This window comes from Phyllobates terribilis, unplaced genomic scaffold (assembly GCF_046119375.1).
Source record: "Phyllobates terribilis strain yellow unplaced genomic scaffold, ASM4611937v1 Scaffold_5__5_contigs__length_657084704, whole genome shotgun sequence".
NCBI lineage: Eukaryota > Metazoa > Chordata > Amphibia > Anura > Dendrobatidae > Phyllobates > Phyllobates terribilis.
The window spans coordinates 555,081,449-555,107,060 of NW_027362765.1; the positions used below are offsets into that span (position 1 = coordinate 555,081,449).

The 25,612-nt window shown below is 41.4% G+C and overlaps 1 protein-coding gene across 3 annotated transcripts in view; it reads left to right on the forward strand.

The window, feature by feature from the left end:
• Window positions 1-18,584, forward strand: part of LOC141271335 (microsomal triglyceride transfer protein-like) — a 155,703-nt gene extending 137,119 nt beyond the window's left edge. For 2 of the 3 annotated variants that reach the window (XM_073681448.1, XM_073681447.1), the window contains 5 exons: window positions 656-777; window positions 5,109-5,333; window positions 10,914-11,038; window positions 13,190-13,360; window positions 18,297-18,584. In XM_073681448.1, coding sequence (XP_073537549.1) covers window positions 656-777; window positions 5,109-5,333; window positions 10,914-11,038; window positions 13,190-13,360; window positions 18,297-18,462 — 809 coding nt within the window. In that variant the 3' untranslated portion in view covers window positions 18,463-18,584. The remainder of the gene's footprint in view (window positions 1-655; window positions 778-5,108; window positions 5,334-10,913; window positions 11,039-13,189; window positions 13,361-18,296) is intronic. The other variant, XM_073681449.1, reaches the window with a different exon arrangement.
• The last annotated feature ends 7,028 nt before the right edge of the window (window positions 18,585-25,612 follow it).

Sequence of the window (25,612 nt, forward strand, 5' to 3'; positions counted from 1 at the left end):
ATTTATCATGTGTAGTTCTGAATTGGATTTCTAGAAAAGCTGCGCTAGGCATAGTGGCAATGCATCCATGCTCATCGGGGATTGTTACCTCTGTATGGTAAAGTCATCTTTGGTGTATTGTAAATCTCTGCTCATCTTCTGGCAATGTACCAGAGAAAGGCAAGGTAGTTAAAGTCCCTTCTTCAGTCCTCTCTGAATTCTAAGCCCCTATTTCACCATCATAATTCATGATTGCAGTAGGAATGTTTCTCACTTCACGGGTAGCTTTACATAATGAAAATACCATCATAACAGAGGATCTAGAATAGTAATGATAAATGCCAGTGTAAGGGTATGTCAGGACGAGGTGGAATGGCTCTCATTCAGCAATTTGCCTTGTATCGCACGAGGATGGCATTTTCAAAATCCTGTCCAGATATAGCAAAAAAAAATCCACATGGATATATACGCATGGTGAAGATTTCAAAAGTAGCAGCTAGTTACAGCATATAAGGTACAATTCACACCAAAATGCTGGTTTAATGATAGATTCTGTAAAGGCCAAACATCCATAGTCTGATATCTGTCTATTTATTTATTCCTGTATTATTCCTTTATTTTTCTTTCCTTGTTCTCTAGCATTCATTTATTTTCCTTTTATATTATTTTTTTCCAGCCACAAATGAAACCATGTCCACCTATGGTCTGGATCTTTTGTTCTCAGAGGCCGGGTTATTGAGGAAGAGTACATCCGATATCACCCTGTATAATCACAACCACCAGCTAAAAGCCATGCAGGTCAGCTACGATTTTGTTTGCTGATAGAGCTCAGTAGCCTCATTGTATCTCTTATTCTACTACATTGCATAGAACAGGACAGATTAGAATCACCACATATTTTTGGTTATATAATCATCTACACAGCAGTCACTATAAGTTTTAATTACCAGTAGATACATATAGCCTGAAATATCAATCACTTAGGTCAGATTGCTCAATCTCAGGAGTGGCCGGCTACCTGCCTAGTTGAACCACTGTATTTGTGAGCTATCTATTGCCTTGATCAGACTTTTCAGCAAATTTTTCAGATATTATGACAGTTGTACTATATATAAGGTATTTTGGAACAATGCCAAGTATCATCACCCTTACTCTATGTTCCCATAATGAACTTTTGGTGTGTTTTTGACGCTGCGCCTTACAGTTTCAGCAAAGTGGATGGGATCTCTAGAAAGTTTTTTTCTTGCTCAGCGTAGACGGATTTGTGATGCTCGTTTCCAATCCACAGCATGTCAATTTCTCTTGTGAGTACGCTGAGTTTTCGGTGCGGATTTTTCCCCTAGACTTGCATTAGATGTGGAAAATGCACAGGTAAAAGCACACATTCTTTTTTAGTGCTTTTCCATGTCTGATAAGGTTTTGTCAAAGTCAAGTATCAATAACGAAGCGGCTTTATTTAAAACATGACACAGCAAAAATATTAAAAATACGCGATAAAACGCATGTTAAAAAAACACATAAACGCAATAGTAAAATGCAAGTAACCTAATTTAAATTAAATTCCACATATTTTCAAAAGTTGTCCGGTTCAGTTATGAACTGAGACATTTCTTAAGGATTTTGACCTCTTGAATTCAAATTTGACAATGAAGATTTTTAGTTGGCTCTTGTTTCTATTATTTCAAAGATTTTTTTTCCTTTTACTGCTACATATAATTCATACATAAAAGTTTCAGTACTTTGAAACATTATTATTTTTGCAAATATAAAGATGCAGAATATTTTGTTATGCCAATTTTCTGAAATTTACTTAGAGGAAACTTGGCAACAATTCAAATAACTAAAACATGTCTAATGTCTAAACGCTATTGCGAATTATAAACAGTTACAGAAATTGCTCTGCAAAATTAGGTCCTCATTCAGTGTCAACTCTTTTTTGCTTGTCTCTTGAATTCCTGCATTGGATTATCTCTTACAATTCTCCAACAGTAATCTACAAGCATTGATGAATTCCATTTTCCTTGATATATTTTCTCCATAGCCGCAATATCTGGGTGAAATCTCTCACCGTGCCCGTCACTCACTACTCCGAAGTTTGGTGGAAAAAAGACGATGCGAATTTAAGAAATGAATCTTTAAGGACATGTTACAGCCAATATCCTTGTATGTTTTGAGCAGATTTTCCACCAACTAGTCATAGTTATCTGCTCTTGAGTTTCCCGCAAAATTAGTTACCACTAATGCGAATGCTACCCATGCAGCCTTTTCTTTGAAGGAGATTACAAATCTGAGGTCCAATAAAGGCTCATTCCTTTATTTTTGCTTCACTCAACCTTGGAAATGTATCAATGAGATACTTGAATGCTTTTGTATTTTTATCCATTGCCTTTACAAAGTTCTTCATTAGGCCAAACTTGATATGCAATGGTAATAAAAAAATCTTATGTGGGTCAACAAGTTAAGGACATTTTTACTCCCTGGCTGAAGTGAATGTCGGAGAGGCTAGTCTTTTTTATTGTAGTGATATTCTCCTGCACAACCATCCCACTCACAAAGAAAGCAGCAGTACTTTGTGTATTCACCCTGGACACCAAATAATAGGACAGTCACCTTTAATTCACCACAGAGGGGCCACAAATGTTGATCATAGTTCAGACACCTCAACAACTGTTTCATGTTGTCATAGGTTTCTTTCATGTGAACTGCATAACCAACTGAAATTGGAGGTAGCACATTGCCATTATGCATCAGGACTTCTTTTAGGCTTGTTTTGGACAAATCGATGAAGAGCCTCCATTCCTCTGGATTATGACTTATCTTCAGCGCTTCCATTAAACTGTTGATGCTGTTGCATGCCACAAGTTAGCCCTCCATAAAGAAGCATTGGACAAGATCTTCACCACAGTTGCGGAACAAAGAAATCCGAACATCGCCCGCTAGGAGATTCCACTGCTGTAGCCTGGAACCTAGCCTGTCAGTTCAGCCTTACTCTTGGTCAGATCCAAATCTCTAAGAAGTTCGTTCAGTTCATTTTGTGTTATAATGTATGGTTCAGTTGAGGTTGCTGACAGAAAGTCTGGATCTTAAGAGGAAGATGCTTTATGACACCAAGCGCCCTCTTCTTCCTCACTGGACTCGACTGAAAATCTTTCTGGTGCTTTTGGAACAGGCAGTTCTTCTGTATGTGGAACTGGGCGAATTGCAGATAGAATGTTTGGATACTGTAAAGTTCACTTCTTCTTCCTTGAAACTCTTTTCCTAAAGGGAGCCCCATGCAGAAATAGCAATTGGTAGTGTGATCAGTTGGCTCTCTTTAGATCATTGGAACTCCAAAAGGCATAGATGGACTCTTCCCATGCAACCACTGGGTAAGATGTGATGCACATCTATTGCAGCATATGTGTGGAGCCCAATTCTTGTCCTGAACTCCTAATCCACAGCTAAAATACAGGTTGTAGGCTTTCCTTATCATGGTAGTCAAGTTTCACCTTTGTGATGCAAAAGTGACTTCTCCGCATATGTAGCAAAAGCTATCCACTTAGTTAATGCAAGAACGAGGCATATTTGAAAAAACATATAGAAACATGTGAATATGCTAAGAAACTAAGCTAAGAAATTCTAAAACTGCATACCTTACACAGAGAGCATTTATAAAAGTAGGTGAGGCAACTGTAATTAAGATTTAAGTCATCAGAGCAAAATTGGCATTTTTTGATTGGTCAACCTATGATGATAGATTACTGAAGGCTCAATAGACAAAATAGATGATGTAATAGACGAGCTACTAATAATGCAATAATGATGATGAAATAATAAAGGCACGATTTTTCTATAAGCCTGCATGAATAGTGTCATAAATAATTACAATCTCATCTGGATCTTGAAAATTCGAGTGAAACAGCTAATTTAAGCATCATATTCATTTTCAGCACCACAAAATTAGTTGAGTTCAACTGTTTTCGTCTCCAGTTTGGCTGTAGAACAGTGTGATAGGTGAAATGGTGCAGAAATTCTGCAGCTTCAAAAACTCACCAGCTCATTGTGGGAACATAGCTTAAGGCCAACTTTGGGATTCCGGCTGACCACGTTCCCCTTCAACCTGAAGAAGCTACCTGTTTCTTTCCCAACAATATGCTTACAAACGATAATGACATCCAACTTTGGGATTCCGGCTGACCACGTTCCCCTTCAACCTGAAGAAGCTACCTGTTTCTTTCATAACAATATGCTTACAAACGATAATGACATCCAACTTCCTCTTAATTAACACACTGTATTTAAATTACCCAGAGACATGTTGACCAGGTGTTATCACCCCCTAATGGTGGTAATACAATGGTGGTATTCTTGTGGTCTCAGGCACCTTTGTACTTGAAAGGGAATCTGTCAGTAGTTTTTTGCTATGTAATCTGAATACAGCATGAGGTAGGAGTTAAAAAAACAGATTTCAGCAATGCTTCTCTTTTCAAGCTCCATGGTTTTGTTTGCTTGCAATGATTGTTTTAGGAGCTCATTATTGCTAGGACATAGCAACGCGTGCATGCTAGTCCGACACACCCCATCCTGTGATATTAACTTTCTATGGACATTGTGTATACAGAGCCTGGTGTGGGCGTAGTTAGCTTCCTCAGCTCTGCTTCATTGCTAAATCTAAAAACTCTGTGTCAGAACAGCTGCACCCAGTGAATTAAGTGATACATCATTGGATTCAGCTACTCTTTGCCTACATTACGCTGCTCTCACTCAGATGAGGTAGCAATAACCTGCTGACAGATTCCCTTTAAGCTACTGTAAACAATGATATGAATATCCTGATTACCATGTCAAAAGACCTTTTTACAAAATGAGCAAAGGTCTAACTTTTAGCTTCAGAATACACCCATATTTCAATATAATATCTGCATATCTTACAAGCCCTTATGCTGAATTCTGGATACGTATCTGTTGTATGATTGAAGAGTTAAAAGCCCCAATAGCCACATGTGGCTCCTGGGTTGCATCGGTATATATATGGTTCTGAGTTTACATAAAGAAGTAAATCTAGATTATTTTTTATACTGTTTTGTTCTGGAAGTGGAGCTTTCCTTGGTAGTATTTTGTTATTTTATTTAATGTCTTATCTCCGCAAGGTGTCCATTGAAGCTCAAGGCCTGGAATCATTCTTGGGAGATGGAGAAGCGGACAGTGAAGGAGAGGACATAATGCTTAGCTTGTCATCTGTCTTGTTAGGCATTCAGTTGCGTCCAGTTACATTGTTTAATGGGTACATGGATATAGTGACTAAAGTATTTTCAAGCACTGAAGAACCAAATCATGTAGTCAAAGGGAACATCCTGCTGGTGGATTATCTTCAGGTATGTTCAAATCCCAATGTAATTTTACTCAAGAAAGGAAAATCAAGTAAAATGTTTACTTAAAGGGGTTGTACAAGTTTAGAAAAGTATCGCGGCTTCTATAAACAGCTCCACAGTAATCCACAGCTGGTATGTAGTTTTGCATATCTGAGCTGTAATAACAGACACAAACTGCAGACTGGTGGGGCATTTGGAAGATCGCAGCTGTTTTTTTTTTTCCTGGGCAACCCCGATAAAAGAAATATTCACTTTTGCAACCTTTTTTATACCTCCAATACATGTTTGACAAAAGATAAAGTAATTTTGCAAAAAAAGCCTGATGTCCTAACATTTTTGGATTATTTATCACACTCTTATACTAGTTTTCTGATGTCAAAATGTCATACAATTTTGAAAATGATTATTTGTTTAACAATTGAGACCTTTGCTCTTGCTCAGATACTTTTCTATGCAGTAGGCAGGGCTTCACAAAATTGTCATGTCAACTACCAAGCGCAACCAATTTCCTATATCTCCAGCCCTTGTGGCAAAGGGTGAACATACAGTACAGACCAAAAGTTTGGACACACCTTCTCATTTAAAGATTTTTCTGTATTTTCATGACTATGAAAATTGTACATTCACACTGAAAGCATCAAAACTATGAGTAACACGTGGAATTATATACTTAAAAAAAAAAGTGTGAAACAACTGAAAATATGTCTTATATTCTAGGTTCTTCAAAGTAGCCACCTTTTGCTTTGATGACTGCTTTGCACACTCTTGGCATTCTCTTGATGAGCTTCAAGAGGTAGTCACCGGAAATGGTTTTCACTTCACAGGTGTGCCCTGTCAGGTTTAATAAGTGGGATTTCTTGCCTTATAAATGGGGTTGGGACCATCAGTTGTGTTGTGCAGAAGTCTGGTGGATACACAGCTGCTAGTCCTACTGAATAGACTGTTAGAATTGGTATTATGGCAAGAAAAAAGCAGCTAAGTAAATAAAAATGAGTGGCCATCATTACATTAAGAAATGAAGGTCAGTCAGTGCGAAAAATTGGGAAAACTTTGAAAGTGTCCCAAAGTGCAGTTACAAAAATCATCAAGTGCTACAAAGAAACTGGCTCACATGAGGACCGCCCCAGGAAAGGAAGACCAAGAGTCACCTCTGCTTCTGAGGATAAGTTTATCCGAGTCACCAGCCTCAGAAATCGCAGGTTAACAGCAGCTCAGATTAGAGACCAGGTCAATGCCACACAGAGTTCTAGCAGCAGACACATCTCTTCAACAACTGTTAAGAGGAGACTTTGTGCAGCAGGCCTTCATGGTAAAATAGCTGGTAGGAAACCACTGCTAAGGACAGGCAACAAGCCGAAGAGACAAGTTTGGGCTAAAGAACACAAGGAATGGACATTAGACCAGTGGAAATCTGTGCTTTGGTCTGATGAGTCCAAATTTGAGATCTTTGGTTCCAACCACCGTGTCTTTGTGCGACGCAGAAAAGGTGAACCAATGGACTCTACATGCCTGGTTCCCACCGTGAAGCATGGAGGAGTAGGTGTGATGGTGTGGGGGTACTTTGCTGGTGACACTGTTGGGGATTTATTCAAAATTGAAGGTATACTGAACCAGCATGGTTACCACATCATCTTGCAGCGGCAAGCTATTCCATCCGGTTTGCGTTTAGTTGGACCATCATTTATTTTTCAACAGGACAATGACCCCAAACACATCTCCACGTTCTATAAGGGCTATTTGACCAAGAGGGAGAGTGATGGGGTGCTACACCAGATGACCTGGCCTCCACAGTCACCAGACCTGAACCCAATCGAGATGGTTTGGGGTGAGCTGGACCGCAGAGTGAAGGCAAAAGGGCCAACAAGTGCTAAGCACCTCTGGGAACTCCTTCAAGATTGTTGGAAGACCATTTCCAGTGACTAGCTCTTGAAGCTCATCAAGAGAATGCCAAGAGTGTGCAAAGCAGTCATCAAAGCAAAAAGTGGGCACTTTGAAGAACCTAGAATATAAGACATATTTTCAGTTGTTTCACAGTTTTTTGTTAAGTATATAATTCCACATGTGTTAATTCATAGTTTTGATGCCTTCAGTGTGAATGTACAATTTTCATAGTCATGAAAATACAGAAAAATCTTTAAATGAGAAGGTGTGTCCAAACTTTTGGTCTGTACTGTAGTCAATTACCGAAGTCCAAATGGTCCACATTGGTCTCAGTTCTAAGATTACTCAATGTTAGTCTAAGCAGTCAAACTTTACCCTGATTCTGCAAATTGTAGGATGTCATTGTTTTTGCTTTTCTGCTTTGTGTTCGTATTGGGAGTTTCTTTGTCATCTTTTTGTCCTTTTATATTTGTAACAGCTTAGACTGATTTATCTGTGCAGGCTTCTTTTCTCTACCAATACTTTGCACTCTCACAGGACAGTCTCATGGGGTAGTACTGCTTTCAAGGCCAATTAAAATTCTAGGATCGGTTGGTGACTATGTGCCAGGGACTTGACTTTCATCGTCACGTACCTTCTTTGTTTGTGGGTCATGTTACTGAGAACCAACAGTGATCTAAAGTACTGGGAGAAAACCTGACGAGCCTAAGTAGACGGTTTTATTTAGTTCTGGCTTCTGTGCGCTCTTGGTGCTATTTGACCTTGTATGATTTTTGCTTCCAGTCACATAACCATTTTCAAACCAGTTGATGCTTAATCTAGAGTACATTTGTGAAGAATCCTCCAACTTTTGTCTCCTACCCCTGGATTCCTCTACTATTATGTGTGGGACAGGATTGCAGGTGTAATGCCATCATACACTGATATATGCCCATATTCTACCAATATATGCCCTAAATTTCATAGAGAGAAATATGTAATCTGGCATGTGTGGGAAAAATGTTTTCCATAGAGGCATTGATTTTACAAGTGAATACAGTTCTTTTGTGCGATGTGATGGCACGTGAGTGTCACTTACTGTTTATTCTCCTAATTATCTATTACCAGATTGGACTATCTTTAGATAATGTTTTCTGTTCAACAGCTCCATCAACTTAGTTGCATTTGCATTTTGGTGGAATGATTTTCTTAAAATTTATGAGGTCTTACCCTTTAGGAGTTCTTTTGGCCTTCTTCAGAAGAGGCCGAAATATAGTGAACTCAATTGTGCCCAATGGGGCAGCATTATTTGGAGATCATAAAGATTAATTGAATGTATCCTGTTGAGTTATCGTTTAGGGGTTTTCCAGGCTTAGGATATTGATGACGCATCCTTATTTATTTTACTCTCTTATATAGCATCATTAATTCCCCAGCGCTTTACAGATGTCATCACTATCTCCATTGGGGTTTACAATCTAGATTCCCTATCAGTATATCTTTGGAGTGTGGGAGGAAACTGGAGAACCTGGAGGAAACCCACGCAAACACGGAAAGAACATACTTCTTACAGATGTCGACCTTGGTGGGATTTGAACCCAGGACTGCAGCGCTGCAAGGTTACAGTACCACTGGCACGCCCAATGTTCAGCTGTTTTCAGCTTTTACGAGGGTTGAATATAAACAGTGAACATAGCCGAATATTTCAGCTCAACTCCTATAAAAGTGAACCCACTGATATCTTAAGCCTGGAAACAGCCTATAATTACTAAGGCTGCTTTAGAAAGCTGTTAACCCGCAGATTAACCCCATATATGCAGATTATTAGCGTTTGAGGACATGATAGTTTTCCTTTAAAATAAGCAAGTTTCTTGTGACTTGAAGCTGAATATGATATATACTGTGTATATCTCTGGTTCTGAGGTTCTGCTTCTGCCCAATGTTTATAAAAGTGGATGTTTGTTGGTTTATAATAAATATCTTGATTCTATCTGATTAGAGGATGTATAGTGTGCGTGTGTAAAAAAAAAAAAAAAAAATATATATATATATATATATATACATACACACAGTGAAGGAAATAATTGATCCCTTGCTGTTTTTGTAAGTTTGCCCACTGACAAAGACATGAACAGTCTATAATTTTAAGGGTACGTTAATTTTAACATTGAGAGATAGAATATCCCCCCAAAAATTCAAGAAGATCACATTGTATAAATTAGATAATTTTTTGCATTTTGCAGTGAGAAATAAGTATTTGATCCCCTACAAACCATTATGAGTTCTGGCTCCTACAGATCAGTTAGACGCTCCTAATCAACTCGTTACCTGCATTAAAGACAGCTGTCTTACATAGTCACCTGTATAAAAGACTCCTGTCTATAGACTCAATTAATCAGTCAGACTCTAACCTGTACAACATGGGCAAGACCAAAGAGCTTTCTAAGGATGTCAGGGACAAGATCACAGACCTGCACAAAGCTGGAATAGTCTACAAAACCATAAGTAAGATGCTGGGTGAGAAGGAGACAACTGTTGGTGCAATAGTAAGAAAATGGAAGAAATACAAAATGACTGTCAATTGACATCGATCTTTGGCACCATGCAAAATCTCACCTTGTGGGGTATCATTGATAATGAGGAAGGTGAGAGATCAGCCTAAAACTACACGGGGGGGGGGGACTTGTTAATGATCTCAAGGCAGCTGGGACCACAGTCACCAAGAAAACCATTGGTAACATACTACGCCTTAAGGTTTAAAATCCTGCAGTGCCTGCAAGGTCCCCCTGCTCAAGAAGGCACATGTGCAGGCCAGTCTGAAGCTTGCCATTGAACACCTGGATGATTCTGTGAGTTATTGGGAGAAGGTGCTGTGGTCAGATGAGACAAAAATTGAGCTCTTTGGCATTAAGTCAACTCGCCGTGTTTGGAGGAAGAAGGATGAGTACAACCCTAAGAACATTGTCCCAACCGTGAAGCATGGTGGGGGAAACATTATACTTTGGGGGTGCTTTTCTGCAAAGGGACATGATGACTGCACAGTACTGAAGGGAAGATGGATGGGGTCATGTATCGCGAGATTTTGGCCAACAACTTCCTTCCCTCAGTAAGAGCATTGAAGATGGGTCGTGGCTGGGTGTTCCAGCAAGACAATAACCCAAAACATACAGCCAAGGAACAAAGGAGTGGCTCAAAAAGAAGCACAGTAAGGTCATGGCGTGGCGGTCATGGAGTGGCCTAGCCAGTCTCCAGACCTTAATCCCATAGAAAACTTATGGAGGGAGTTGAAGCTCCGAGTTGCCAAGTTACAGCCTCAAAATCTTAATGATTTAGAGATGATCTGCAAAGAGGAGTGGACCAAAATTCCTCCTGACGTGTGCGCAAACCACATCATCAACTACAAAAAACGTCTGACTCCTGTGCTTGTCAACAAGGGTTTTACCACCAAGTATTAAGTGTTGTTTGCCAGAGAAATCAAATACTTATTTCTCACTGCAAAATGCAAAAAAAATTATCTAATTTATACAATGTGATCTTAGTGATTTTTTTTCTGGATATTCTATCTCTCAATGTTAAAATTAACCGACCCTTAAAATTATAGACTGTTCATGTCTTTGTCAGTGGGCAAACTTACAAAAACAGCAAGAGATCAAATACTTATTTCCTTCACTGTATATATATATATATATACACATCTGTTTTTTTTTTCATTCTGTTTTCCAGTGGTTACCTCTGCAGTCTGGGCTCCAGGCCATTGTCCAGTATCAGGGTGCTCTTGGATTAGATATCTCGTACAACACTGATATCAGCATATGGGAGCAAGAGTCAAAAAACAACATCAATACAAAGTATGGTTCATGTTATCAGTGTTTCTCTATGTTTTATAGATTTTTTTATGATGGTAACAGATAGAAGAGACACTGGCTACTTAGTGTAGGTCTCATTCTATAGGACCGAGTACATTCTTACATTACACATGCTGTATTATAATTTTTCTTGTGGTGGAGTTGCAGAGAATTAAACATCTTGCTGCCCGGTTTTTCCACATATTTCATCTGATCTCTGGGGTTTGTGATCTTCTGAGTTTCAAGAACAGTATGATTGTCCATACCCTTTTACATTCATTGAAAAGTCAGATTGCGATTTCTACACAGGTGGAACATTTGACAAAGCAGTTGCTAAATGGCCCAAAGTCTGGAAGATGAGAAACTTGATTGAACAAACCTTATTCCTTTCTGTAAGGAAACATTAGTGGCTTTCCTATTTTGCAGCTGAAGGGGACTCAACAAGCTTCTTTGCCTTAGCCCGGGTATTAAAATATAGGGTTAGGACAGAGACTTGAGTCCATCCCAAGTGAAGGACTACCTAAAGGCTATTCTAATTGCAAGGGCAAGAATGAGAAACCAGCATAAGAAAAATCCATAAAGGTAGAAAACTGGTTTACTTATTGAAGATAAGATTCTACCAAGGCATTTCTGTTTTCTTTTTTCCACAAGGGGGCACCATTGCTACATCCGTGGAACTTTTCCGGTTAACGCTCGGAATTAAATTGATGGGAGCTGTAAATTAACATGCTGTTTTAGATGATCTTGGTGAGATTTAAACTTGAAAGTGAACCCATTAACTCACCAGTCGCTGCGTGATGTTTTATCTTATTAAATAATGTGTCAAATCTTTGTAATATATATATCATTGTAAAAAGCAAGAATAGGATAATGTTGACAGGCTGATAGAAACTAAAGATGAGTGCTAGAACTAAAGGCAGGGGATCAGATGAAATTTTCTCAGCTTGGCACTTTGTGACCAACAAAAAGTTATTAAAAATAAGACTGATCTGAATTTACCAGTACCACTCTATACCTGACACCATGCACTCATGTATTTACATACGCATATGTAATAGAAGTGGGGTTTAATGCACAAAACAGAGCATTTTTAGCCCTTAAAGGGAATTTGTTGGAAGGATTTCACCCCTGAAATTATTAATATGTGCATGTAGCACTTTCAAAGACAAGTCCAGCAATACCTTATAACTATACACCAATATCTGACTCTGGGCTCCTTTGCCTGCAGTCACACAGAATAGAGGCAGTTAGTCAACCAGGAGGAGGCGGCGCTGGGATGGGAATAGAGCTGGAGTGACAGAGGCTTCAGACCTACAACCACATTTGCCAATCAATACAAATATTTCTAAGTATGTAGGAATGGACTGACCATATAAAGCTATTGCTGGACTTGTCTTTGAGAGGGATAAATGCATATCTAAATGATCTGGGGTGTGAAATCCGGCAGACAGATTCCCTTTCAGTGTGATAGAAGGAATTGCACAAGGTAGAAAAGACATGGCTGCTTGCTTTCTTACAGCATCATAGCTTAAAGCAGGTTTCTCAATGTGTGAGATGTAAGGACACAGCTCTGATCTCCTGCTCTAACCTCCTGCATGCCAGCTAAACTCAGCTGCACTGCCCCTCCCCCATACTAACTCATGCAGGAGGTTAGACCAGGAGATCAGAGCTGTATCCTTACATCTCACACACTGAGAAAGCTATGGTGGGGGCGTGTTCTTCTTTCCTTTGAGTGTTTTTGCCTGTTTATAATTGGTCAGTATCATACAGGTAGATGAAGTACACGCCCCCAGAGATACATCTCTAATAACACCCACTTGGATTTAAAAAAATAACTCATTAGGTGTCAAATATTTTAATTGCTAATATCTCCGCAACAGAGAGGTGAAATAAAAAAAAATATAAAAAGAAAAAGTTTTATTCGGCACACCTCAACTCTCTACTTCCAGGGGTACAAACAGACTAGGTCATGTGATGGACGGATATTGGCAGGGCTCGTTACAAGTGAGAGCTTATGTAACAGAACTGCACTGAGCCATGCACCATAGAAACTTGCACTTAGCCTTCATCTGGGCTTCACACTTCGAAAGTTTCTTTTCCTATAAACAAAATCAGTTGTGATAAATTTTAATCCTTCTCTTTGTTCAATCCTAGAGCCGGTCTTGTTCTAGACTTTATGACCGAAATTGATACCTCTTTCTTCCATGTATGTGTGAAAGCCGAGGCTGAAGCAGAAACCTCTGTAAATTTTGACTCAATAATACAATTTACAGGCTCTCCGATGCAGATGTGCCTCGAGCTAGGACAGGATAACATGCCATACAGGTAATGCATGCACCACCACCGGCACCATTTTATTGAAGACTGTTGGGAGACCAATTTGTGCACACACCACCTACGGTGAAGATGGTGTCCATGTAAACTTTCAAACACGAGGTAGCTCCACCTCCTCTTCAACTCCTCGCCCTACTGTACTGCTCCTCTCTTCCCCCTGCCAGGGACTGTGCAGTGATGTAGCATTGTAGTTCTAATGATGACTCATGCAGGGAAAAGAGACTTCCTGTTGCTACATAGAGCTTAGAAGGATTCAGTCAGTCAGTTTTTAATCAAGTGATGTCATAGACCTCATGGAAAAGAGAAGAATTAACTGGGTAGAATGAGCAATTGTAAGTACACAGTGATGACTGCAATATATAGGAGGATAGCAACTTTCATGAGAGGAGTGCTTCTTTAATGTACTTCAGTAATTCAGTAGTACATATTTCTAGGCAGTGTGACTCCTGTTTACACAGGACAGGGCCATGCGGCACCGAGAGAGATGATCTTTTGTGCTGTACAAAAGATCATTTTACCCAATAAAGGTTTCTTTTTCCTCAGGTGATCGGCAGCCTGATTACACTGAAAGATTATTGTGAAATAAGTGTTGTTGCATCTTTCAGTGTAAATGCAGCTTTTGGGCTCGTGCACACGACTAATTATATCGGATGAGTGCTATCCGTGTTTTTTTATGACTACCACTCGTACCCATGTTATGCCATGGGGCTGTGCAAAATGAATGTTAGATCAAAATCAGCAATGCAAATCTATGGGTTCAGTGGAAAACATCAGACCGCACTCGGATGACATCCGAGTGCAGTCCGATTACCACGAACTGACATAATGGAGAAGATGAAGAATTTTTTTTTTTCTCTCCACCTCCGAGATAACCTGATTCCACTCTGATCAGAGTGTGATCTGCATAGTCTGACCACTTTTTCTTTGATGGAGAGAAAACAGTTGTGTGCACCTACCCTAAGTGTAAGCTATGTTTTTTGGTTTTTTTTGTACTAAGGTTTGAGCTTTTGATGCCGCACACAAAAACATTTCTCTGAACCACAGTTTAATGGGATTTGTTCCTTTTAAGACTTGCAACCGCTTTATAGATAGCGGTTATTAAATAATAATATTTTTAATAAATGCCTTGAATCATAGCAAAAAAGATCACTTTTATCTTTTGCATTATTTACCAATCTGTTGTAATAGCCACCAAGAGTTATAGCTCCCCAGACAAAATATGACTCCTGCTCCTATTAGACTGCTGATAACACACAGATGAGAGAACTGGGCTTTACCAATAGTCTGCTTTATCACCGCAGACTGCACTCCATATCTCTCCCTCCTATAGCACAGGATGAAACAGTAACATGGGGAATTTATAAAACATAAACCCAACTGCTGTATAATGGGGGTGTCAGATCTCTGCTCGATGTTTGCTATTGGGATAGAAAATATCAGATTTTCATGAGCAATTCTATTTTTTTCCATATGGGATAAGCTAGGTCCAAAGTATTAGAGATTTTTATGTCTGTTTCTCAAGGATAATAAATGCAGCAATTTACAGCACCAGCAAAGTGAACACGATTTCTGAAATCTTATGCACGCGCTGCTCATTTTTTCCTTGTGGATTTGAACCTACAAAACATTTTTAAAATGAATGGGGAAAAAAATGCACGTGTTATCCGCAGCGTTTTTTTTTTGCCAACACTCTTGTTTTTGCTGCAGAAAAAGCTGCTGCAAATGCTCAGCATGCACATTGAGGCATACTGTAAATTGCTTTCCAAAAATTGTACAATTTTGCCACAATTCAGACTTGCACAAAAAATTTAGGATAGGGTATTGCAGTCCCTGACTGCAGCAAGATGTCTGGCATGGCGCACACCACTTGGCGGTGCTCCAGATTCATGAAGGGGTATGTACTTCTTCATGAATCAGGAGATTCTCACTTCACCATGCCCCCTCATCAAGAACGGCAAGAAAACCACCGGTCTTCATGAATTGGGGCCTTAAGCCCCATCTCACAGACCGCCAGTGTTTTAATATTGTTGCAATACAGCAGAACTCAAGAGCTGCAAAAATGTGTTTACAAGAAAACCAGGTATACTAGTATTCTGTGTTAGTTACATGTTTCACACTGGTAGCTCCCCCTTTTATGTAAAATAAGCCCTGGAGGCAGATTCTCAGGGAGATCTATGTCCGGCTCATAGATCTTAACAGCTCATTTACATATAAAGAAAAATATGGATTTCTCTGGACTAAGACATCAGATCACATATATCAAGGTATCATTTTATTCAGCTTCCTATGACCTAAATTAAAATATAGATGACTTAGGAGCAGGCCTGGCGTCAGCACCCGGCGCACCCAGGCAAGTGCCGGGGCCCTGTTCGTCGGGTACCCCTGCGCGCTATGGTACCCTTGAGCGGAGGAGAGCGGTGCCAGCGCCCGCCCTCCTCCCTGCTTGCTCAGGGCCCCGGCACAATGCTTACTTCTGCCCATGCCTCCGCAGCAGGTCCTGCATCTTCCGCGGCTGCTGCACTGTGACGTATCAGGTCAGAGGGCGCAATGACGTCTTTCCGCCGCGCCCTCTACTGAGCAGTCACAGCGCAGAGTGGGAAGACGGCGGTGCTGAGGAGTCCGGAGCAGAGCAGCGATAGCGATGAGAGCAGCGGCAGCTGGTGAGATGAGTATTACATTTTTTTTTATGTATGGAGGCATGGGGCACCTGCATGGAGCATTATATGGGGCATTATATGGGGCACCAGGCATGGGGCATTATATGGGGGCCTAGCCTGCATGAGGCATTATATGGGGGCACAGCCTGCATGGGGCATTATATGGGGGCACAGCCAGCATGGGGCATTATATGGGGGCCAGTATTCTGTATGGAGCATTATATGGGGGCCAGTATTCTGTATGGGGCATTATATGGGGGCCAGTATTCTGTATGGAGCATTATATGGGGGCCAGTATTCTGTATGGAACATTATATGAGGGCCATTATTCTGTATGGAGCATTATAAGAGGGCCAGTATTCTGTATGGAACATTATATGGAGTCCATTATTCTTTATGGAGCAATATATGGGGCCCATAATACTGTTTGGAGGACTTAGTGGTGCCCATAATACTGTATGGAGGACTATATTGTCCGGTCTGCACTGTGCGCTGCGAGGATTCGCCGGTTTCTAAGCTATTGTAGAATTTACTATAGATATCACTCATGTAATGTAAGAAGTGAAATCTTTGCAATGTACTATACCTATTTTCCTCTGCGGTATCTGTGCATCATGAATCGTGATACGTGTTAAAGATGCCCACTGAGACTCTTTCACCCAGGGCCCACAAAAACCTGGAGCCGGCCTTGCTTAGGAGGGTGGTTGATCCTTCTGACAGATTCCCTTTCAGTCACTTGCCATTTTTGTCTGGTGGTATTAGTTGCTGTTTTTTGGCACAAAATTCACCAAATTTTCGTACACGTTTAATGAATTTGGCACAAAGTCAAAAATGGGATTCTTTTCTGTCTTGAACTGTTTTTCTGACTTTTGATGCCAAAAGTTGCACGTTCATGCCAAGTCACAGAAATTGCACCAAAATGCTGACGTACTAAAAAATACACCAGGTGTGGGTACTAGAGCGAAACTACACAATTTTTTACGAATCTTTAAAAAGTCGCAATTGATGTATCCAGCAAAAACATCTGGAATTGTAAGACGTCGCACTTAAAGCGGAAAACAAAACAAAAAAAAGGTGCAAAAAGAATAATAAAAAAAAAGGTACAAAACTAGACAAAAAACTGGTGCAAAGGCAATGATGAATTGAGGCCTTTAGTGTTTTGTGGTCCATGTTGTGATTTGTTTTTTCTATAGTACTATGCCAGGGTCAGCCTCATCTTTGTTTCTGCTTTCTGCAGTACTGTCTATTGGCTTTTCCCCTTATAGTGTATTATATAGTGCCCAAATTAGACTATCATACCGTGTACAAATAACACTGCTGTAATGTACCAAAAAACAGTGACAATGCATTGACTTAAAATCAATGTCCAATTAATAAACGTTGTGTATCCTGATCAGGGTACTATCAGAGGTGCAGGTTCTGGATGCACAGGTCATCAAGGCCAGCAGCTGCATATTATGACAACCCTAAAGTCACATGTCTTTTTTTTTTTTTCTGTCCAGCAAGTCACAATGTTGGTACATGTTACTTGAGACCACACTTATCTTTTCTATAAAACGTTACTCAACAAGAGAATATTTCATTAATTGCATTACATTTAATAAACAATACTTCTTTTTTATTCTGTTATCCGCCCAATAATGATTGTCCTTTATTATTAACAGAATGGTAATGGTTAATGCAGTGATGTCGTACCATCTAGACAGTATACCACCGTGGTTAGGCTGAATCGGCTGAGATGTCATAATACAGGTCTACAATGAAGAACACTTATAATGGGATATGAAGATTAAAGATCATTTGATTAAATTATCACGTTATATTAAAGGGGTTGTCAGGACTTAGGTTACAAGTCTGCAGTCATTCTATATACACTGCGAGGATTCTGCAGAGTTAGGACCGGCATATATGCGGCCACGTGCCAACTAGACGTGTGCGACCTTGTTCAATGCCAGCGTATTGATTATTGAGCGAGGTCGGACACGTCTAGTTGGAATGAGACCGTAAGTATGCAAATAAGCAAACTAGCGGTCTCATGACCAAACATTGCCAGCGCCGGAACCAAAGAATACTCATAGCGTGCAGTGCGTGCCATGTGAGGATTCACAAGTCTGCAGTCACATAGAGTGACGCAGACCTAAATCCCAAGGCCAGACAACCCCTAAGCAGTGTGTGTTCAGACATGTCCTGATAGATGAACCAGAATCGTACTATTACCGAAAATTAATTAGCGAGACTCAAATGAACTGACTTTTTTCTTTTCTTTGCAGAGAAACCTATGTGCGTACAGAAACATTTCCAGCGAGCAACACAACACATACTGTAAGGAAAAGAAGAACGTCTACTCTGTGGGGGCGAGATTTTCCCTTTCATAATGCAAACTCTGAAATGTGTAAGAAATTGAAGGATACTGAGGATATAAGTGCTGTTTTCTGACAGCAGCAGGCATCTATTACAGCTTTATTCCCAGAAACGGTACTAATTACCCGAGCTGTGGACTCAACTTGTCACACAACAGCAGGATGACTGTGTAATTAGAGGAGGTCAATAAAATCAATTTAGAAAGGAAATCAGTGTGTGCTTGTGTTCTTCATGCAGATCCTCATAGTGCATGTCTGCTGCCACAGCAATGTGTAATGTTCCAGGCCGCAGAAAGTGAAGGTGGATTGTCCACAAGAATCCAAGCAGTGAGCTGTTCTGGCATGCCAATGGTGACTTCATCCCCTATCTTGTCTCATGCAAGTACAAACCATGGTTTTGTGGCACATATACAGGTGCTTCTCACAAAATTAGAATACCATCAAAAAGTTAATTTAATTTTAGTTCTTCAATACAAAAAGTGAAACCGATATGTTATATAGAGTCATTACAAACAGAGTGACCTATTTCAAGTGTTTATTTCTGTTAATGTTGATGATTACAGCCAATGAAAACACAAAAGTCATTATCTCATTAAATTAGAATAATTAACAAAAAACATCTGCAAAGGCTTCCTAAGCGTTTAAATAGAGCCCTTAGTCTGTTTCAGTAGGCTCCACAGTCATGGGGAAGACTGCTGACTTGACATATCTCCAGAAGGCAGTCATTGACACACTCCACAAGGAGGGTAAGCCATTGACTAGTCCAGGGGATGGGGATGACTCGGTACCCGGGCCTTTGCCTGGCCTTGGGGATGTCGCGGTGGTCGGCTCCCGGGCCCGTACCCTGGGGTCACTCTTTAAAAGGGAGCTAATAGATTTCTTAGTTTTATGAAAGTTCGTGACGCCACCTGTGGCTTCTGGTGAGAATCACCAGCTCTGCGCAGTCCACTGAGGCCGATGATAAGGCAGCTCGATGGTGGAGCTTGACCTCAGGGCAGCATACGGAGAGGGGAATGCAGGACAGGTGAGACCCAGCCGGGTCTGAGCAAGAACAGGGACAGACACGATAGTCACTTCAGTACCTTTTCCTGATGGAAATTCAGGCACGTCCCAGAGCACTGTAGGGTGAAGGGTGCATGTCAGGATCCTCCCCAATGAGCGAGTGTAGGGCCTCCTGTTACTTGCCTCTGCGTAGTAAGTTTCTGACCTGCCTGGAGCTAGGCCTAACTTTGTCTCTGTCCTGCGCTGGCTGACCTTGTGGTACGGCCTTTCCTTGGAGTACACGCTACTCAGCTTGCGGGGCCTATGTGTCTCCCGGCTCTGTTACGTATCAGCACTTTAGCGATCCTGGGACTTGTAGTTCTCCAGGGATTCCGGCTATGCCTTACTGGGTTGTAGAGATCCCGGTAAGCTTCGGACCCGGTGTCCGGTAACTGCTTCGGGGTGAGCTGGTTAAGCTCCTCTGCCCCCTATGTACTAACTCTCCACTTGCCTTCGGCCTACTCGGGCCCTCACTAGGCTACTCACACTAAAGGCAGCTTGCCGCGTTTCACCGATCTTATGGCGCCGGCACACCTTAAGCTCCCTATTCCGAGCTTCAACTGAGTCTAGACTGGGCTTACCTCTGCAGACAGATTTCTGCAGGAACCGAACTGAGAAATCTGTCCCTCTCTGACTGTGAGCAGTAACACTGTTCTGGCTAGACTAAACTGCCTGGCTCCACTTTCCCTATTTATATCCCTAACTGGCTCCCTCTGCTTGTCTGAGGTGGAAGGTGGAGATGTGTGAATGTTTATGGGGGCCTCTTGTGGAGGAATCCATCAATGCACTCTTCCAGGATCTGGAATACCAAGCGCAGCTGGGCGTCACACCACAAAAGGTCATTGCTAAAGAAGCTGGGTGTTCACAGAGTGCTGTATCCAAGCATATTAGTTGAGTGGAAGGAAAATGTGTGGTAGAAAAAGGTGCACAAGCAACCGGGATAACCGCAGCCTTGAAAGGATTGTTAAGAGAAGGCCATTCAAAAATTTGGGGGAGATTCACAAGGAGTAGACTGCTGCTGGAGTCATTGCTTCAAGAGCCACCACACACAGACATATCCAGGACATGGGCTACCTTCCTTGAGTCAAGCCACTCATGACCAATAGCCAACGCCAGAAGCATCTTACCTGGGCCAAAGGGAAAAAGACCTGGACTGTTGCTCAGTGGTCCAAGGCGTTGTTTTCAGATGAAAGAAAATGTAGCATTTCAAAGTTTTCACAGACTAATCCAATTGGAGTAATATAAAAATTTACTTTTATTTATAGCGTTTAAAATCTTATGTTTCTAAAATCTCAATTCTAAATGTCTCAGTTTTGGACTGCAATCCACAGTGTTTTGTTTATACTGTTCACACTGCATTGTTCTCCCACAGTGCGGTTTGGGTTAACTCAGATTAATATTCATTATGCCTTAGCCATTAGAGATCGTCAATGCCTGCGGCTATAAGTGAAATCTCTATTTCACTAGAGTCATCCTACAGCACTCAGGAGCGGGAAAAAAGCCCTGTAAAGGAAACCTCTAGGGAACCATGGCTGAAGGATTGCCCTTCCCTTGGGCTTAGAAGGTTTGAGCAGGGGGTTGGACCAGATGACCCAGGAGGTCCCTTCCAACTCTACCATTCTATGATTCTATGATTCTAAGGTTAATGTTAACTCTTTATAGCCATGATAAAATAGGACATGGTACAAGATATACAATGGCTAATTTAACAAATACAATAAAGCATTCCTCAATATAAAAGTAATGGTTGAATAAAGCGTTGTAGGACAGTGATTATCACAGAGTGGGAGGGCAGGTGATGTTTCCTCCAATTCATCCAGTGAGAGAGAGAAAGAGAGAAAGATAAGTCAGAGTTACCTCCTCTATGTAAGCCCCACCCTCCTTACAGTAAGACAACAGACAATAGTGTGATCCTTCCTCTTAAAGCAGAATCACTCTTGCTTAAAGTCTGCACAGCTATATAAACAAAACTGCAGGAGTTAAAGGTCCACAGCTCACAAAGTCATGTCCCCCTCTGTTTAGTGCTCCGGGGGTTTCTTTCCTGCTGGTGATATTCTCATTTGGAATGTCAGTGAAAGACAAGCTAGGGTTTATCTCTCTGCTAATTATGCTTTTCACCCTGTACCTATCTTCTGTTTCTTTTTTAGGAAGTAGGCGGCATACTATCCAGCAGTATGTACCTTATCTTTTCATTTTGTATTTCATGTTTTTTTTTTAACTCACTCAGTGGCCTCTTTCTATCTCAGCACACCTTTCCTTTTGTAGGTAAATTGCACTCTGCTCTGCCCTCTATTTCCTTAGGAAGAACGTGAAGTGAAACACTCGACGGCCTTTCAGGTTGCATAGATCCGAGCTGCCATTGTTTAGTCTGTTGTTAGGGCTATTCCAGCCCACATAGGATCCACTAGAAACTGCAGGGTGAGAATATCTAGTCTGTACAGGAAACGGCTTGGTCAGGTTCAGTTTCTAGTGTTAGACCTATTTTCCTATGTGAGTTGTCACACATTATTAAAGGTCCATAAAAAATAGAATTGGTAAATTTCCTTAAAAAAAATAATGTTCCTTATGTCGACTTGGCACGCTCGACAAGGATAAATTTTATGCCTTAGAGCCAGAGGACTCTCACACAGCCAAATCAGATCTCCTGCTTTGCATTGAGGAGGGGCAAACAACCCAAAACAAGTGTCTGCAAATAGAGTATCTGGTTTGACTTATTTTCCCAAATCATGTGGCAAAACCCTTTCAAAAGTCAATGTTAACTTTTATGCTTGTTACTTTCAATAGATGGTACTAGAGTTCCAGTCCTCTCCCTCTCTGAAGAAGCTATTTGCATATGTAAATTCCCAGGGAAGCATTTAATGGCCCTTATGTCTCCTTCTCTGCTAGGAGAAACTTTACCACTTAGATCCTCTGTCAGAGGCCACCCACCCAGCCAAATCCATTCTCGTGCTTTGCACTGATGAGGAAGAGTCAAACACTACAAAATATGTCTGAAAATGGATTTTCTGTTTTGGATTCAATTTCTAAGTCATGTGGCAATGCCCTGTATAAGTTCAATACTAACATTTAGGATTAATACTTCCAATAGGTGGCACTAGAGTATCAGATCTCTTCCTCTCAATTTGGATAATTTAATATGTAGGGCAGCATTGCATAGCTAGAATATGTCCCTATACCGACTTCTCGCTCTCCATAAAGAGATACTTTCCACTTTTACCCACTTGAAAAAATGAAAGATTGCTTCTTAAGGTTATGTTCACAAGTTGCGTTTTTGCTGCATTTGTTTTTGCAGCCAAAACATGCACTATTGGCAGTAAAAAAAGCTGCTTATAAAGAGCAGGTTTTGCTGCATTTTTTTGCTGCATTTTTGGTACAGAATATATGTCCTCTGTCAACAGTACATGTTTAATAAAGATAGTTTCATTTACCAAAAATGGTTGCCTTTTTGCAGCATTTTTACACTTTCTCATTGCTTTCAATGGTGGAAAAGTGCTGAAAGAATTGACATGCTGCAATTTTAAAAAGAAAGAAAAAAGCAGCAGCAGTTTTCCAATTCAGTCAGGAAAAAAAAGCAATCATGTTAATGAGATTTCTGAATCTCATAGCTTTTGCTGGTACTGTGAAAAGCATCAAGCAAATTCTGCAAAAATGCAACATGTGAACATATCCTTATTTTAATCCTTTTAAAAGCCTAACAAAATGAAAGGATGTTTTAAAATGGATGCCGACATAATGTAGATATATGGAAAATTATATATATATATTAACTATATGGTATTAATTTCTGATAAAGTTGTAAAGTGTATTCAACGCTTGAAAATTGCAAATGTTTCAAAATTTTTATCAAAATTAATTTAATTTAGTAAAAAAAACATAAAACATATCAATGTGAATTTACCATTAACATAAAGTACAATAGGGCTAATTCATCAAGGATTTCAGGCCTCAAAGGTGGTGTAAAAGCTTTGAAAAGTCACATTTTTTTTGAGTTGCACACAAAGTATGACTGTTGGTATTTTCATGCCACTTTGGCCCATTACCTGGGCCCTTATCCAATGTAGGGTGGAGGTGGGGAGCACAGGTGTGGTCCGAGCTCTGGTCACATCCGCCCATCCGATTAATGAAAAATGGTTGCGTTATTTACACCAGAAATGCTATTCCAGTTCCCAACTAGAAAAGTCTCTCTGGCGTGGCACACGAAGGCGCACACCACTGAGAAGAGGTGCCTAATTCATTATGTGGTTTGCGCTTCTTAATTAATTCGGCACCTCTTCTGCTACATCAAGACTAGCATAGCGAAAGTGTGCGCTATTCCAGTCTCAATGATTTGGTCACAATGTGTCTCGAAAAAACAATCTCAAAATCCCTGGGATATGCTGAAGCATTCTAGCAGTACCACATAAAGTGACTCTTTAGATTTGAAAAATGGTGGATGTTTTCACATTTCCCCAGAAAAGCTGATTAAAAATTTAATACCCAGACAATGGGGCACAGTACCTCCACAGGTAGAGTTGCAGAGTACATACAGCGGCTTAAAGGCACAGTACTTCTAAAAAAAAAAACAGTAACGGGTATATACGTGTACCTGTGTGGCATACGTGTGCCACATCAGGATCACATGTACTGGTGCCTGGGAATCAGCAGTACAGTTTGCGCTGTTCCCAGGCGCTGGGTGCAAAAGTCATCTGTCATCATTGTCCTCTGCTTCAGCACCGGCATGGGACAAGGTTGACAGGTGTATTCTGCCCCCGCTGTGTCCAGCAAGTGTAAAAATAAAAATAAAATAAAAAACAATCATAATACTTACTTGCCCGATATACTGTCCCATGCCGCAATCCATTTGACTGACAATTCTGCATCAGCGTCTATGGTGGCTTGAGGCGACCGCAAACGCTGAGGAGCAGAGGAAAATAACTCGCTCCTGACCTGCCCCTTACCTGTGCTGCCCCTGACCTGCCTCTGAATGGGCCTCAGACCTGCGCTGAGCTGAGCCAGCAGTGTCCAGTCACTCGGTGATCTCAGCGCAGTTCAGGGGCCCGCTCGCTGGAGCGAGTCATTCTCCTCTGTTCCTTGTGGCATGGGACAGGTAAGTATTTTATGGCTGTTTTTTATGTTGTTTATTTACAGGGGACAATGGCTTCAGGGACTTAGGTGTGAAGGTGAGTGTTATGGGTCTGGATGGTGGAACCACTGTGCCGTGGTACAAGGAGGGACCGGAGGGGTGTAACTAGGGACCTCACCCTGGACTGACCTTGGCTATATGGCAGCTTAGTCGACTCCGTGAACCAAGGAAGGACCGGGAAGGTGGACCAGGTGCTATTCCGGGACCAACCTCATGTGAGAGCAGGTGACTCTCACGGGACTGATGGCGGGAGCTGACTGGCACAGTAAAAGGGCAGGCAGGCACGGCTGGCAGGCAGGCTGGCAGACACCACTGGCAGGCTGGCAAACGCGGCTGGCAGGCATGTTGGCACGGCTAATAGACAGGCTGGCGGGCACAGCTGATAGACAGGCTGGCGGGCAGCACTGGGACCTGAGAACTAACAAAGAGAGTTAAGCAACAAACTTACAACGTTGCTCAGGCACCTCCATGTTGGGGGCAGTGCCTTATATAATAGATGCCGTCCGGCCATTAGCTGGGGACATCTTAGGACGGCGTGCGTGCAGCCCCTTTAAGAGACAGGGAGCGCGCGCGCACTATAAGCACAGTGCCCAGGGGTCTGCACGCCGTGTGCTCGCCCCGGGCAGAGTCGGCGAGGGAAGCAGCTGGAGGAGCGGTGAGCAGAGGACCGAGGTCGTGGCGCTACAGTGAGTATAATATGTTTTTCATTTTATTCTTATTTATGCACTTGTTGGACAAAGGGGAGCCACAATACACAGTCAACATTGTCCCCTGCTGGCACTGATCACAGCGCAAGCAGGGGACAATGATGACAGATGCCTTCAGCACCCGGCGCTTGAGAACAGTGCAAACTGTACCGCTGATTCCCAGGCGCTGGTATGTGTCGCACTGATGACACACGGATGTCATCCATGTGTCATCAGTGTAGATGTTTTGCAGCCCCTGCAGCGTGAAAATAACACAGGTCCCTGGAAACACACTTGACAGGTGGGCAGACCCATTCATCTGAATGGGTCTACTTGTGTAAGTGTCTCCGGTACGTGTGAAAACTTTCTCCACATGT